At 35.7% G+C, this 12,829-nt stretch overlaps 1 protein-coding gene across 9 annotated transcripts in view; it reads left to right on the forward strand.

The window, feature by feature from the left end:
- The window catches only part of CNTN1 (contactin 1), a 390,240-nt gene that overhangs the window by 238,208 nt on the left and 139,203 nt on the right, over positions 1-12,829 (forward strand). For all 9 annotated transcript variants that reach the window (XM_030822637.1, XM_030822635.1, XM_030822633.1 and 6 more), the window contains 6 exons: positions 1,174-1,380; positions 4,850-4,949; positions 5,085-5,266; positions 8,150-8,274; positions 8,942-9,059; positions 10,706-10,856. In XM_030822637.1, the coding sequence (XP_030678497.1) occupies positions 1,174-1,380; positions 4,850-4,949; positions 5,085-5,266; positions 8,150-8,274; positions 8,942-9,059; positions 10,706-10,856 (883 nt within the window). The remainder of the gene's footprint in view (positions 1-1,173; positions 1,381-4,849; positions 4,950-5,084; positions 5,267-8,149; positions 8,275-8,941; positions 9,060-10,705; positions 10,857-12,829) is intronic.

A 12,829-nucleotide genomic window follows, 5' to 3' on the forward strand; every position in this document is an offset into this window, starting at 1 on the left:
CATTCATCAAAACAGAGAGGAAAGAAGGAATAGAAAACTATAGGAAATGCAGCAAATTAAGGAGGAAATTCAGTTTTCCATTTAACTAGTTAGTGTGTTCAGCCAAAGGAATTTCATATGCGTAAGAGTTACCATATGATACATCTCCTAATATTTAATTAAACCAGTACTACACTTTTCCCTGTTTCTGTGGTTTTCTTTTTTTATTTTATTAATTTTTTTTTGCACACAAAACAATAAACATTTTCTAAAAATACATACAAACAAAAAGATGCATATCAAACATATTAGGAAGGTTGCACATGGGAAGACGGGGAATAGAAATGGGGGGTGGGAATAAAAGAAAATAAATGAGAAAGGGACTGTATATGGATCAATGATAATAACTCAATCCTCTATTTGACAAAGAAGAAGGAGCAGGAAGAGGAAGAAAAAGAAAGTGGGATAAAGGATCAGAAAGGGAGGAAAATAGAAAAAATTAGAGTATGACTCCAGGGTAGACCTGTTTTGTTGTCGCTGGGTTGGTTGGTTGGTTTGTCTGTTGTATTTTTCATATGTTTCGCCAAGTTGGCCAGGCTGGTCTCGAACTCCTAGCCTCAAGTGATCAACCTGCCTCGGCCTCCCAGAGTGCTGGGACTATAGGCGTGAGCCACCATGTCCAGCCCCCACAATAGGTTATGTAAGCTCATTTCTAACTCTATAATTTAAAATAGGTGTACACACACACACACACACACACACAAAACAGATAAAGTGATAATATGGTAAGTAATCTTATTTATAAAATGCAGTACAGCAGATTAATCATGGCTTTGGAGTTATTAGACGTGGATTCAAAATCCCATTTCTTCTTAATAGTCATGAAATTCTAAGCAAGTTATGTAACCTCTTCGAGTTTCACTTAGCCCATCAATGAAATGAAAGCAAGAATATTAATAGTTTATAAAATAATAGAAATAGATAAATAGATGTAATTGCTTAGTGTAATGCATATATTCATGTAAAATATGGTACATATTTAAAAGTGTGCACTGTTTGTCTTGGCTTTCTCCCAACATTTGTTCTACAATGGCCTATATTAGATTAAGTGATAGCTTGTTACTAGCCCCTATTAAATTATGTAACAACTTTGGGGGAAGCACTTAATATTTAGAAGACAATATTTTCTCCTAGATGATCTTAGCTATCGCTGGCTTCTAAATGAATTTCCTGTATTTATCACAATGGATAAACGCCGATTTGTGTCTCAGACAAATGGCAATCTCTACATTGCAAATGTTGAGGCTTCCGACAAAGGCAATTATTCCTGCTTTGTTTCCAGTCCTTCTATTACAAAGAGCGTGTTCAGCAAATTCATCCCACTCATTCCAATACCTGAACGTAAGTATTGTATTTGTTACACTCTGTTTTTGCAAGGTTGTCTACATATGGTATACTTACCGTAATGAAAGAAATATCCAGTGAAGACTAGCTGGCTTTTCAGGAAGGACAATATAGAAGGGGGTGCACGTTGACGGGGCCAAAGGCCTGGTCCTAAGCTTTTTGTGTTGAGAAGATTCAGCTAATAAAATTGCTGTAAGAAGGTTAAGTTCGGATGAGTTGCCTCTAGCTCGGGAAGTACACAGGGGACTGATACCTTAGTCCGGTTGTAGTGTATTGGTTACAGTGGAAATCACTGACATCTACTTTTTGTTTTGTGGCCATTCCTACTTCTTAGTAAGCTCATGAAGAAATCAAATGATTAGTAGATCAAAACAAACAATAGTAATTATAGAATTTTTTTTAAGTCATTTTGATTATTTTGGTATTTTTAAGGAACTATTTACATGATACAAATAAGTAAACAAATGGTCTTTTCTAATCTACATAATCAGCATGGGGTGCTACCCTGGTAGCACCATGGTGGATGACCACTGACAATCTGATTGGCCTCTCCCCAGGCTCCAATTGAACTACTTCCCCTTTAAAAAGCACTGCTGCTTAAGAGAATCAAATCACAGTATACTTGCTTACTTTACATTATCTCTATCCAAGTCCTTCTGCTACATTAATATCAGCAAATTCAAGCTCATGAGAGCATACCAGCTTCAGATTAACAGATTTAGGTTTGGCTCCTGCCTTTACCCCTAAGTACAGTGTGATGATGGGAAAAATGCCATAATACCATTGAGGTTCCATTTTTATTTTTCTCTGCAAGACAACACTCACATAATTGGTATTCAAAAAATATTGTTGACTTTCTGGCTCATTTTTCTTTTCTCAGTTTTAAGAGATAATCTCACCCCCTACTTCATAGACTGAAAAGGAGCCATCATGTAAAAATTCTCTTGATTTTCTTTCTACTCTTCCCCAGAAATATACTTGCAGTTCAGCACTTCTATTTATTTTCTTACTTTTTGTCTCCATAGCAGAAATATTTCTCCCCTCACTCAAGCTAAGTTCTCCAGTTGTTCTGGTTCTCATTCCATTTATTTCAATTAGAAACTTCACTACAACACTTATTTTCTTCTTTCCTGAATCTTCAGATTCTACTCTACCTCATTATCTCTGCATATTCTCTTGTATTCAATGCAATTTTGAATTACTATGAATTCCTATTTGCTAAATCCAAAGGACACTTTGAAGTCCTTATTCTGTTTGAACTTTGACACTGCCTCTTCTGCCTTTCGTGAACTTTTCTTTCTTCACTTAATTTCCTGAATTCTTCATCTCCCTTCTGCCTCTCTGACAAATTTCATAGAATATTCCTCACAAAATATTCATCTTTCTTATATTTTTCTCTAATCTTTTCCTAGGTATTCTCACCCACTTAAACATTTTCAACAGTATACCTTTGCAAGAGGCTTCAAGTTCACATCTCCGAAACTTTTCTTGTGTTTAGATCTCAATTCTTCCTATATCCTGGACTTGTCCCCCAAAAAGCTCTCAAAGATGTTAAGCTCAAAGTGTCACAAATACACGTGTTATTTCTCTCCAAAACCTTCTCCTTTTCTTTAGCTTATTTAGCAATACAATTTTATTTCCAATAACTCAAGGTAGCATTATTTATTATCAAATCCCAATTTCCACTGATCTTCAGGACAGCTAACCCAGTGGTTCTTAATTAGTATGTAAGCACCTGGGGAGTTTTGGGAATAATGCAGGACCCAGAGATACTGATTCAGCAGGCCTGGAATGTGGCCCAGGAATCCACAAGTTGAACCAGTATCCTAGGTGATTCTGATGATGGAGCCTTTAATCTACACCTTGAGAAACATTGATCCAAGGAGCCATCCTGTTGATTCTGCCTCTAAAATACAATTTATATTTACTGTTTCCTGTCTGTTTTCACTGTAACTACGCCCTAGTGTTGGCCCTCACCTGTTTTGCCTGAAGTATTGAAACAGCCTTTTTTGGACCTCTGAGACTGTTTTCTCTATTTCTCCTCTCCATGCTCCATCCTTTAAAAATGCCAACAAGCTCTTCTACTTAAACCAAAGATAAGATCCATATTACTTCTCTTACCAAGTCCCAATGGTAGTTACTTGATATGATTTGGCTGTGTCCTTACCCAAATCTCACCTCGAATTGTAATAATCTTCACTTGTCAAGGGTGGGGCCAGGTGGAGATAATTGAATCATGGGGGGCTATCTCCCCCATACTGTTATTGTGGTAGAGAATAAGTCTCATGAGATCTAATGGTTGTATGAAGGGGAGTTCCCCTGCACATGCTGTCCCTTGCCCACCGCCATGTAAGATTTCCCTTTGCTCTTTCTTAATCTTCCACCATGTTTATGAGGCCTCCCTAGTTATGTGGAACTGTGAGTCAATTAAACCTCTTTCCTTTATAAATTACCTAGTTTCAGATATGTCTTTATTAGCAGCATGAGAACAGACTAATACATTACCTATTGAGAAAATTCATCTCAAAACCTTTAATATCCTTTTTTCAGTCCTTCTAGATTGTGGGTTCAAGCTCATATACTTCAGCATCATTTGAGTTCCTAGACTTTTTAAAATTCTTTGCACACTCCTGGAGCTTTGTCATAATATGCTGTTTGCTCAACCTGAACTAGTCCAATTTAAATGCCATATTTGCCTCAGAGTCCTATAGCCCTTACCTACTTCTAACTACCCTCCTCATCAGTCACTCTTTCAAAGTACCCATCTTGATTTGGCTTATATATCATTATTTATTTATTTGTCTCTTTAGCATTTTACAGTGTGAGGTACACACTAAATTTGTGATCCTAAACAATGCTTTTCACCTTTCTGAGCCTGATTTTTTCTATAAGCCTGAAGAATAATACATCTTTCAGGACTGATGTGCTAAATAAATGAAATAAAGTGTCTAGTTTCAAGAGCGCTGTGTTGTCTGAATAAATGTTTTCCTTCTTTCCCTCTCTCCTTCCCCCTTTTCAATTTGTTTCCCTTTGCCTTTATCTCTGTGGGCATTTCTTCTTTTCTCCTTAGTTTCTTGCCTTGCGTCTTTCTTTTCTACTCTCTTCTCCTTCTTGTCTTTCCTTCTCCCTCATTTTCTTTCTCTACCTTCCTGAGTTCCATGCGGCACTGATCACAATGTTTGACACATATCTGTTGCTCACTAAAGACAGGAATTTTTTTAGTAAATTGAGTCACATTGGTTATGCAGCTGTCAGAACGAGCCAATATTATTGAAAATACTGAGAAGTTATACTATATTCATACTGTGCATAAACAAACAAATCTATCCATTATGATATGACCAGTACCTGTACAGAGAAAAGCTTCCATGTTGAAGCAGCTCTAATCCTATAGAATTACCATGTTTAAGAATAACTACTATTGTGCCTAATAATTAGTGGATGTTTGTGTTTCTCCTAATATTAGGAACAACAAAACCATATCCTGCTGATATTGTAGTTCAGTTCAAGGATGTATATGCATTGATGGGCCAAAATGTGACCTTAGAATGTTTTGCACTTGGAAAGTAAGTATACTGACACTTTTATTAATATACATAGAATAGTACCATTTTAGGAAATAAATAATTGTTTAGCTATAAACATAAAGTAATTGTCTTTTAAGTGTGTGAAACTTTAGCACTTGTATCTTCTATTTAAAGTCCTGTTCCGGATATCCGATGGCGGAAGGTTCTAGAACCAATGCCAAGCACTGCTGAGATTAGCACCTCTGGGGCTGTTCTTAAGATCTTCAATATTCAGCTAGAAGATGAAGGCATCTATGAATGTGAGGCTGAGAACATTAGAGGAAAGGATAAACATCAAGCAAGAATTTATGTTCAAGGTAGATACGTTATTTTAATTTTTAAATTTTGTATAAATTTCATCAATATCTTATTTACAGCCATTTCCATACATGAAAAACTACTATATAATGATTAATAGTTTTGAAAACAGTGATGCATGTTACATCATGGAGAAAGATAAAATATTTCTCATATGTCTAATGAAGTCACAACTATGAGTTATAGAAGTTACGAACTTATTACCAATTGAACCATAGGTAATAGCAATGGATTGATAGAAGTGTTATTGGTAATTTTCCGAATATACACTTAATATAGTTTGTTTACTCATTTTATCACTGTCTTTTTCAGTATCTTTTTATTTATAGAAGAAGCTATGTGTTATGACTTAGTTTAAGTCAGTGGTTTGCAAACTTAAGCGTGCATCAAAATCACATGGAGGGCTTGTTAAAACACAGATTGCTGGACCAAACTCTCAGAATTTTTTATTCAGAGGTCTGTTAGGGGCTCATGAATTTGTATTTTTAACAAATTCCCAAAGGATGCTGATAATATTGGTCCTGGAGTCACACTTTGAGAACCACTGGTCTAAGGAATCATTTTATTTTTTTTGACAAAATTATCTTGGCACAAGCCTTTGATTTTCACCCATTAAAATACACTTACATTTGGGAAGAGATTTTTTTTCAGGCCACATTGGAACTTTCCAGACTGAAATAATCTCTATAATGTTCCACAGCATGAACCTTGCAGGTCACAAGTGAATACACATCGAGAGTTTCCACAAGATTATTCATTTTTAACTCTGGCTACTGTCCCATTTCACTTTCTCCTGTGTCTCCCAAAAAGGAATAAAAAATCTGACCATTTCACCCATATTCTCCAAAAGTGTTGTCTCCATCTCCAGTTTTTCTTCTCTCTTAAATGCATTCCAACATGATTTGCATCTCTACCTCTCCACAGAAACCTTTCTTTTCATGACCACAGACTTCCATATTGCTAAAGCTAATGATCAATTCTCAATTGTACTTTGATCTAACAGCAGTGGTTGCCACAGTTGGTCCTTCCCTTCTTCATGATTCACTTTCTGTGCTTCATGTCTGCAACCCACTTTGTTATTAATTTCCTTGTATAATCTTTCATTCTCCATTGCCTTTCAACTCCATACTTTTCTAACATTGGTGTGATCAGGGCTCCATCTGTGAAACCCATCTCCATTTCAGTCACTCCCTTTATGATCCCACTCGTGATCATGGCTTTAGACACACTCTGTACACTGAATGCTCTAACCCAAACATTTACCCTGAACTTCAGACTTGTATGTCCAATGCCACAGTAACGTTAATGCGATACATATCAAGTGTGCATGAAATGGCCTCCTGAAAGGAAGGAAACACTAGGTAAGATCCTTTAAACTTTGAAATAAATCCACCACTTTCTACTAGGTTTCTAAAGCTTATAGACCTGTTTTTATTCAACATATTAAGAAAACTACGCTCCAGGTTCTCAACAGAGTAGAATTTTGAACTGTCTAATATCTAAAGCCTTAGAAGAACGTATTTACAGAAGGTAATTTAAGAGAAATATTATTCTTTACTAATGCAGCATACTAAGTATTATCTTTAGATCTGATCACCTCACTAGAAGGTTACCTAATTAAGCCATATATAGAATGTGTCAAGCCAATTCAATTATTCATTACATGATGTAATAGCAAATGTCTGTGTTGTCTATGTGAGGCCAAGACAGGAAGGGTGCTGATATTCCTGTATTATGTATTGCTAAGATTGTATACAAAATAAAACCTCTCTCAATTCCAATGAACATATCCACCAATATTTTAAAAAATATCTCCCTATGTTACAGATAAATATAATGATGAGTGAAAACATGTACTAAATAAGATTATATATGCTTTAAAATATATAGGTGTACATATGTCTACATGTATAATGTAGACATTATAATGTATAATGTTGATGGTTTTTGGTGAGATAAAAGTGTTTTCTAGTTTTTAAATTTCTGGTATTTTATTACTTGTTAAATGCTTTTTATAAGATGCATATATTGCTTTTGCTGTAAAATTAACACAAGTTCCCAGTTTCAAAGAAATATTATTCTCCACTCAGGATTCTTTCCTCCTACTTCCTTTTTATTTTATATTAATTTATTTATCTGCATATATTTAGACTAGATAACTGAAATAATCAAAAAGACTGTCAAATTGTTTATTTGCTTGTTCTCTAGAAATATTTTTTCTTTGGAAAATTTTTAGCGTTTTCTCATTTTTATGGATGCTTCTTTAGATATCAAGTAGATCAGATTAAAGAATGAGACTGAGATCAATTTTACTACTGCATGGATTTCAGCAATCATAGCTACTGTATATAGTTTCTAATATGGAAAGAGTATATTTAGGTGTCCAAGTCACTTTTCTAGCACCACAGTAAGATGTTACAGTGGCCACTAGCTGAAAAGTTCCATCAAAATGAAGATGATGTATACCTGAGGGAGTGGGAAAAAAATCTGAGTCTTTATCCAAAATGTTAAGAGATGGTGTCATATTGAATTGAGATGTAATTCTTTAAAACCTCAATGGTCATTTTGACAGACTTGAAAGGTTTATGTTAAGAGCAGAAAAAAATCAATTATTTTAGTACTAATTATAACTCAGCTTTTCAACAACACGATTTACAAATGGAAAAATAATGACTGAGTTACAGTTACCTCCTGCTGTAATAATACAGGATTTGCATAGGTTAAACCTATGCAAAGACAAGGCCTATTACTGAATTCAGGATACCTACACTATCTGATGTATTCTGCAGAATTAGGTTAACTAAATGTAATATTTATACTCTGGAGATTATGATGGATCTTGAGACTTTCATTTAACGTTTACAATGTTCCTTACTTTTTAGCATCCCCTGAGTGGGTAGAACACATCAATGACACAGAGGTGGACATAGGCAGTGATCTCTACTGGCCTTGTGTGGCCACAGGAAAGCCCATCCCTACAATCCGATGGTTGAAAAATGGATATGCGGTATGTATGTTCAAGTGCTTTGCTGTTCCTGAGTTCCTGTTCAAGCAGTGTTTCAGGGTAGTCCTGGGATAAATTTAGCAGGAGAGCCAATAGAGAAAGGGTACTTGGGCCCTGAAATATAAAAGCTTCCTAAAAAAGACAAAAACTGAACATAACGTATCTTCTTTCAGTTTAAACAACTTTCTGTAATCTTACTCTACCTTCTCTCTCTCTCTCTCTCTCCTTATTTTTTCCTTTGTTCCACTTTTCCACCCTCTTCCTACTCATCCATCTCCAATACCTAATATTATCCTCTTTTTCTTGCCACTATTTTCCTGTACCCCACAGAGACAGAGGTAAGAGTGAAGCTCTAAGTCCTATCTTTGGCCCTGGGGACAAGTAGCAGCAGTGGGATTCTTCTCTACCTTCCCACTGTAATCTCCCAGCTGGTCCAAGAGGGGAAAAGGTGGACTCTCAGCTCTGTAGGATGAATAGAACAAGAGCCTTTGGGCATGGTAAGTGGGTTTTCTTTTCCCATGCCATGAAAATCCCACTCAGTTCATCTTAGGTAACAGTGGGGGCAGATGAACATAATGTATCTAAATTAAAAGACAACCAAACCCAGACCTAAGTGAAAGTATTTCTATTAAATTTCATTGAGAATATGTTTCAATTTTATTCTTTTCAGTATCATAAAGGGGAATTAAGACTGTACGATGTGACTTTTGAAAATGCCGGAATGTATCAGTGCATAGCTGAAAACACATATGGAGCCATTTATGCAAATGCTGAGTTGAAGATCCTGGGTCAGTATCATTTCTAACTTCTGTTAAACATTGTTAAAGCAATATGTCATATCACACAAAATATTTATTGAGCCTACACAAAATACCCAGTACTGTGTTAGGTGTACGACCTAGGTTGGTTGCTTACTGATTTATTTATTGCTAATTATCATAATTCAGACTAATGAAACAATGGAATAGAATGAATCTTTGCCACAAAAAAAGTCTTCTTCAGAGCATTAGCAGCAGTGGCCATACCTAGGAGCACATTAGAAGTGCAGAATCCCAGGCTCACCCCAGACCTACTGAATGGACACTTTAAAAAGATCCCCAGATGATTTTAATACAAAGATAATTTTGAGAATGACCAGACCAGAGGATGAAGAGTCAAAACCCAGATGAAGATATGCCTAGGCCTAGAAAAGCCTCCAGAAAGTACACAGTTACAGATGATTGTAATGTGTCGAAATATATGGATGAAATCTGCTTGGAATCTGCCAAGGGAAGAGGAGAGAGAGCAGTGGATTAAATGTGGGGATGCTGAGGAAAGTCAGAGCATGCCATCAATGGAGTAACCTTTTTTAAGACTCTATATTCTGTTCTGGTAATTATTGCTCTGTACTTGGAGGTAACGATGAACTACAAATGATCATGTACTCCTTAATTAGTTGATTAGATCCATTATTCCCACAGCTGTTTATAGATAGGTCCTGCAAGCAGGGCTCCAATTATTTTGGCATTTTGCAGAGTGTTTGCATACAGATGATGCTCAGTAATTGTATAAAGAAGGAGAGACTGCATTGTTTAATGAAAAGTACATGCTTTGGAAACAGAAGGACCTAGGTTCAAATGTGACTCCCACTTATTACTACCTGTGGCACCTTTGCCAAATTAGATAATCCTAATAGATTTCAATTTTCTCATTTATAAACTGGGAATAGTTCATTCAACATGTGGTTTAGAGGGTTGACTAGGACCATATGTCAGTGTGTATAATGCTGGTCAATTTTCTCCAGCCTTTCACTTTACTTTCCTTGAGGAATTGAGTCAAAGCAACTGAATTGTGTTAATTTTAAGGTAAATGTGTATAAAATATTTGATTGAAATTAAAGTTATTTATTTATTGAGACAGGGTCTCACAGTGTTGCCCAGGCTGGAGTGCAGTGAGGCGATCACGGCTCACTGCAGCCTTGACCTTTGAGGTTCAGGTGATCCTCCACCTCAGCCTCCTGGATAGCTGGGACTACAGGCATGCACCAACATGCCCAGCTAATTTTTTGTATTTTAGGTAGAGATGGAGTTTCACCGTGTTACCCAGTCTGCTCTCAAACCCCTGGGCTAAGCCATCTGCCCACTCCAGCCTCCGAAAGTGCTGGGATTATAGGTGTGAGCCACCAAGCCTGGATTCTAATTAAAGTTTCTAATAATCAATTCAGTTATCATCAACAATTGTACATTTGAATTGGGTGAATTTTATAAGTCAAAGTTATTAAATAAAAGTTACAATGCATTAGGTATAGCATGCATATTGGTGACAGCTGATCATATTTACTGAGATTAATCCTTTCCATTAACTATTAAAGGAGAATAAAAGATTCTACAACACAGAAGCAATGTTTAGGCTTTACAAACAGAAAGAGAAAAATAATAATTTGTTTTCTTTTTAGCGTTGGCTCCAACTTTTGAAATGAATCCTATGAAGAAAAAGATCCTGGCCGCTAAAGGTGGAAGGGTGATAATTGAATGCAAACCTAAAGCTGCACCAAAACCAAAGTTTTCATGGAGTAAAGGGACAGAGTGGCTTGTCAATAGTAGCAGGTCAGTGCTGAAACTAGAAATCCAATTGCAAAAACTGTTTGAAAAAGTTTATTTTATAGGAGACTTGTTTATATGTTAATAATGAAAATGTTGTTTGCTCTAAATTATTTTTTTTTTTCACAGAAGATCCTGTAGTTCTAAGTTGGACAGAAATACCTACCCCTGTCAGTATCTATTATGATGAAAGTTCAATTAACAGGACTCTATAATGTATAAGGAATTTAGAAAATTGAAGCTCAGAGGTGTTTTTTGTTGTCTTGTTATAAATTGCCCAATGTCATACAGCTAATAAACAATGGGAAATAAAATAGGAGCTCTCTAACATATTTTTCCCCCAATATAGGCATCTATATCCATTCATATTCAACTGAATTTTATGCAATTAGCCTATTAAATATTTTTGTAGAAAAATAAAAAGATGATTTCAAAGTGCAAATAATCTCTTCCCATCTTGAAATGAACAAGATGCTATCATCATATTCCTTACAAGTGGACAATCTACCAATGTTTTGGTGGTTTGGGGACAAAATGAAAAAGCAGTGTACACCTTATATAGATTATTTGTATGAAAGCCACACTGAACAGTTTGTATGTTTCCTAGAAGAAGTAATATTGAGTGCAAAAATTATGAGGAGGAGAAAGCCAGGATGGGAAATGGGAGGGATGGGATGTGGGCATTGGCTTTGGGGTGTATTCCAGAATGTGAGGGCAGCATGAACAAAGGCCCTATGGTGAGGAGTTTAGAATGTGTAAGAAATTGCAGAAACTGAAATCAGTGTGATTTTTCCTTAGAGGAAAATGGAGGAGACTTTTAAGAGATGAGACATAGTAAGCCAGATCATAAATAACAAAGTTTTCTATGCTAAGGGGCTTGGGCTTCATCTAAGAGTAATGGCAATCTGTTTAAACTCTTAAATAAGGGAGGACAAGGATCACTTTTGTATTTGAAAGACTATTATTACTCACATGTAGAAAATACATTATTTTCTTCACAGTAACCCAATAAAGTAACATGGGAATTATCATCCATATTCTGATGTGTCTAAAGCTTGGTAAAGTTAAAGTGACCTTCTGAAAGAATATATTGATGCTATCTAAACTAGAACTTGAAGTTGTAAGACATTGATATAAGTTGGGAATATGCCAACACAGCCCTCTTATTAGGATGAGCACAGGCACGGCTGTTTATGGAATGGGGCAAGAGGACAGGGACATCAGGGGCTTCCCTGAACACACTGACTTTTAAAGTTAATATGTTTGACCTCAGAGTTGTTAAGATTTTAACAAAATGATACTACAAGAAATGTTAAAGGAAAAGCCCATTTGTTCAATATGCTGCTGAAACATTAATGGTCAGACAATGAGCAATGCAGAGACCATGATCAAAGGGCAGCTACATGTGTAGGTGCTTACTCCTTCCACAGCCTAGAGCAGGGCATTCCCCATTGGACAAACCATTAATTCTCCTCTGTGATAATAAAATCTTTTTCTGATTCTGATGAAGACCGATGTCATGGACCTCTTCAACCAAGGATTTCCCAGAACTATGTTTCATGGACTTGTTTTTCCTAAATATCAACATGTGTTCAAAAAAAGAAGAGAAAGATATAGCTCCTGAAATTTTACAATTTTGATTGCGTTATGATATTTTTAAAGCCTTTGAAATCAAATTGCATTTTTCCTTGATGAAAGCGTCTATAAATCTAATTTTTACTTAGTACTTTAACCCATTACTATCTCGTTGTAAATACCATTTAATAGTAGATAAAGTATTCATATGCAAATATATTTGAATTATAAAATAACATGTATGAAAAGCTAAACATAAAAATTTTTGTGTCTATTTTGAAAAAGAATACCCAAGGACTAACTAAATATTGGTCTTTAAGCATAATCTTATTCTCCTGAAAATAATTATAAAAACCATTTCCACATAACTAAGTTATTTCTGTATCTGGTTAGTGCCTAAAGAG

Source organism: Nomascus leucogenys, chromosome 11 (assembly GCF_006542625.1).
Source record: "Nomascus leucogenys isolate Asia chromosome 11, Asia_NLE_v1, whole genome shotgun sequence".
NCBI classification, from domain to species: domain Eukaryota; kingdom Metazoa; phylum Chordata; class Mammalia; order Primates; family Hylobatidae; genus Nomascus; species Nomascus leucogenys.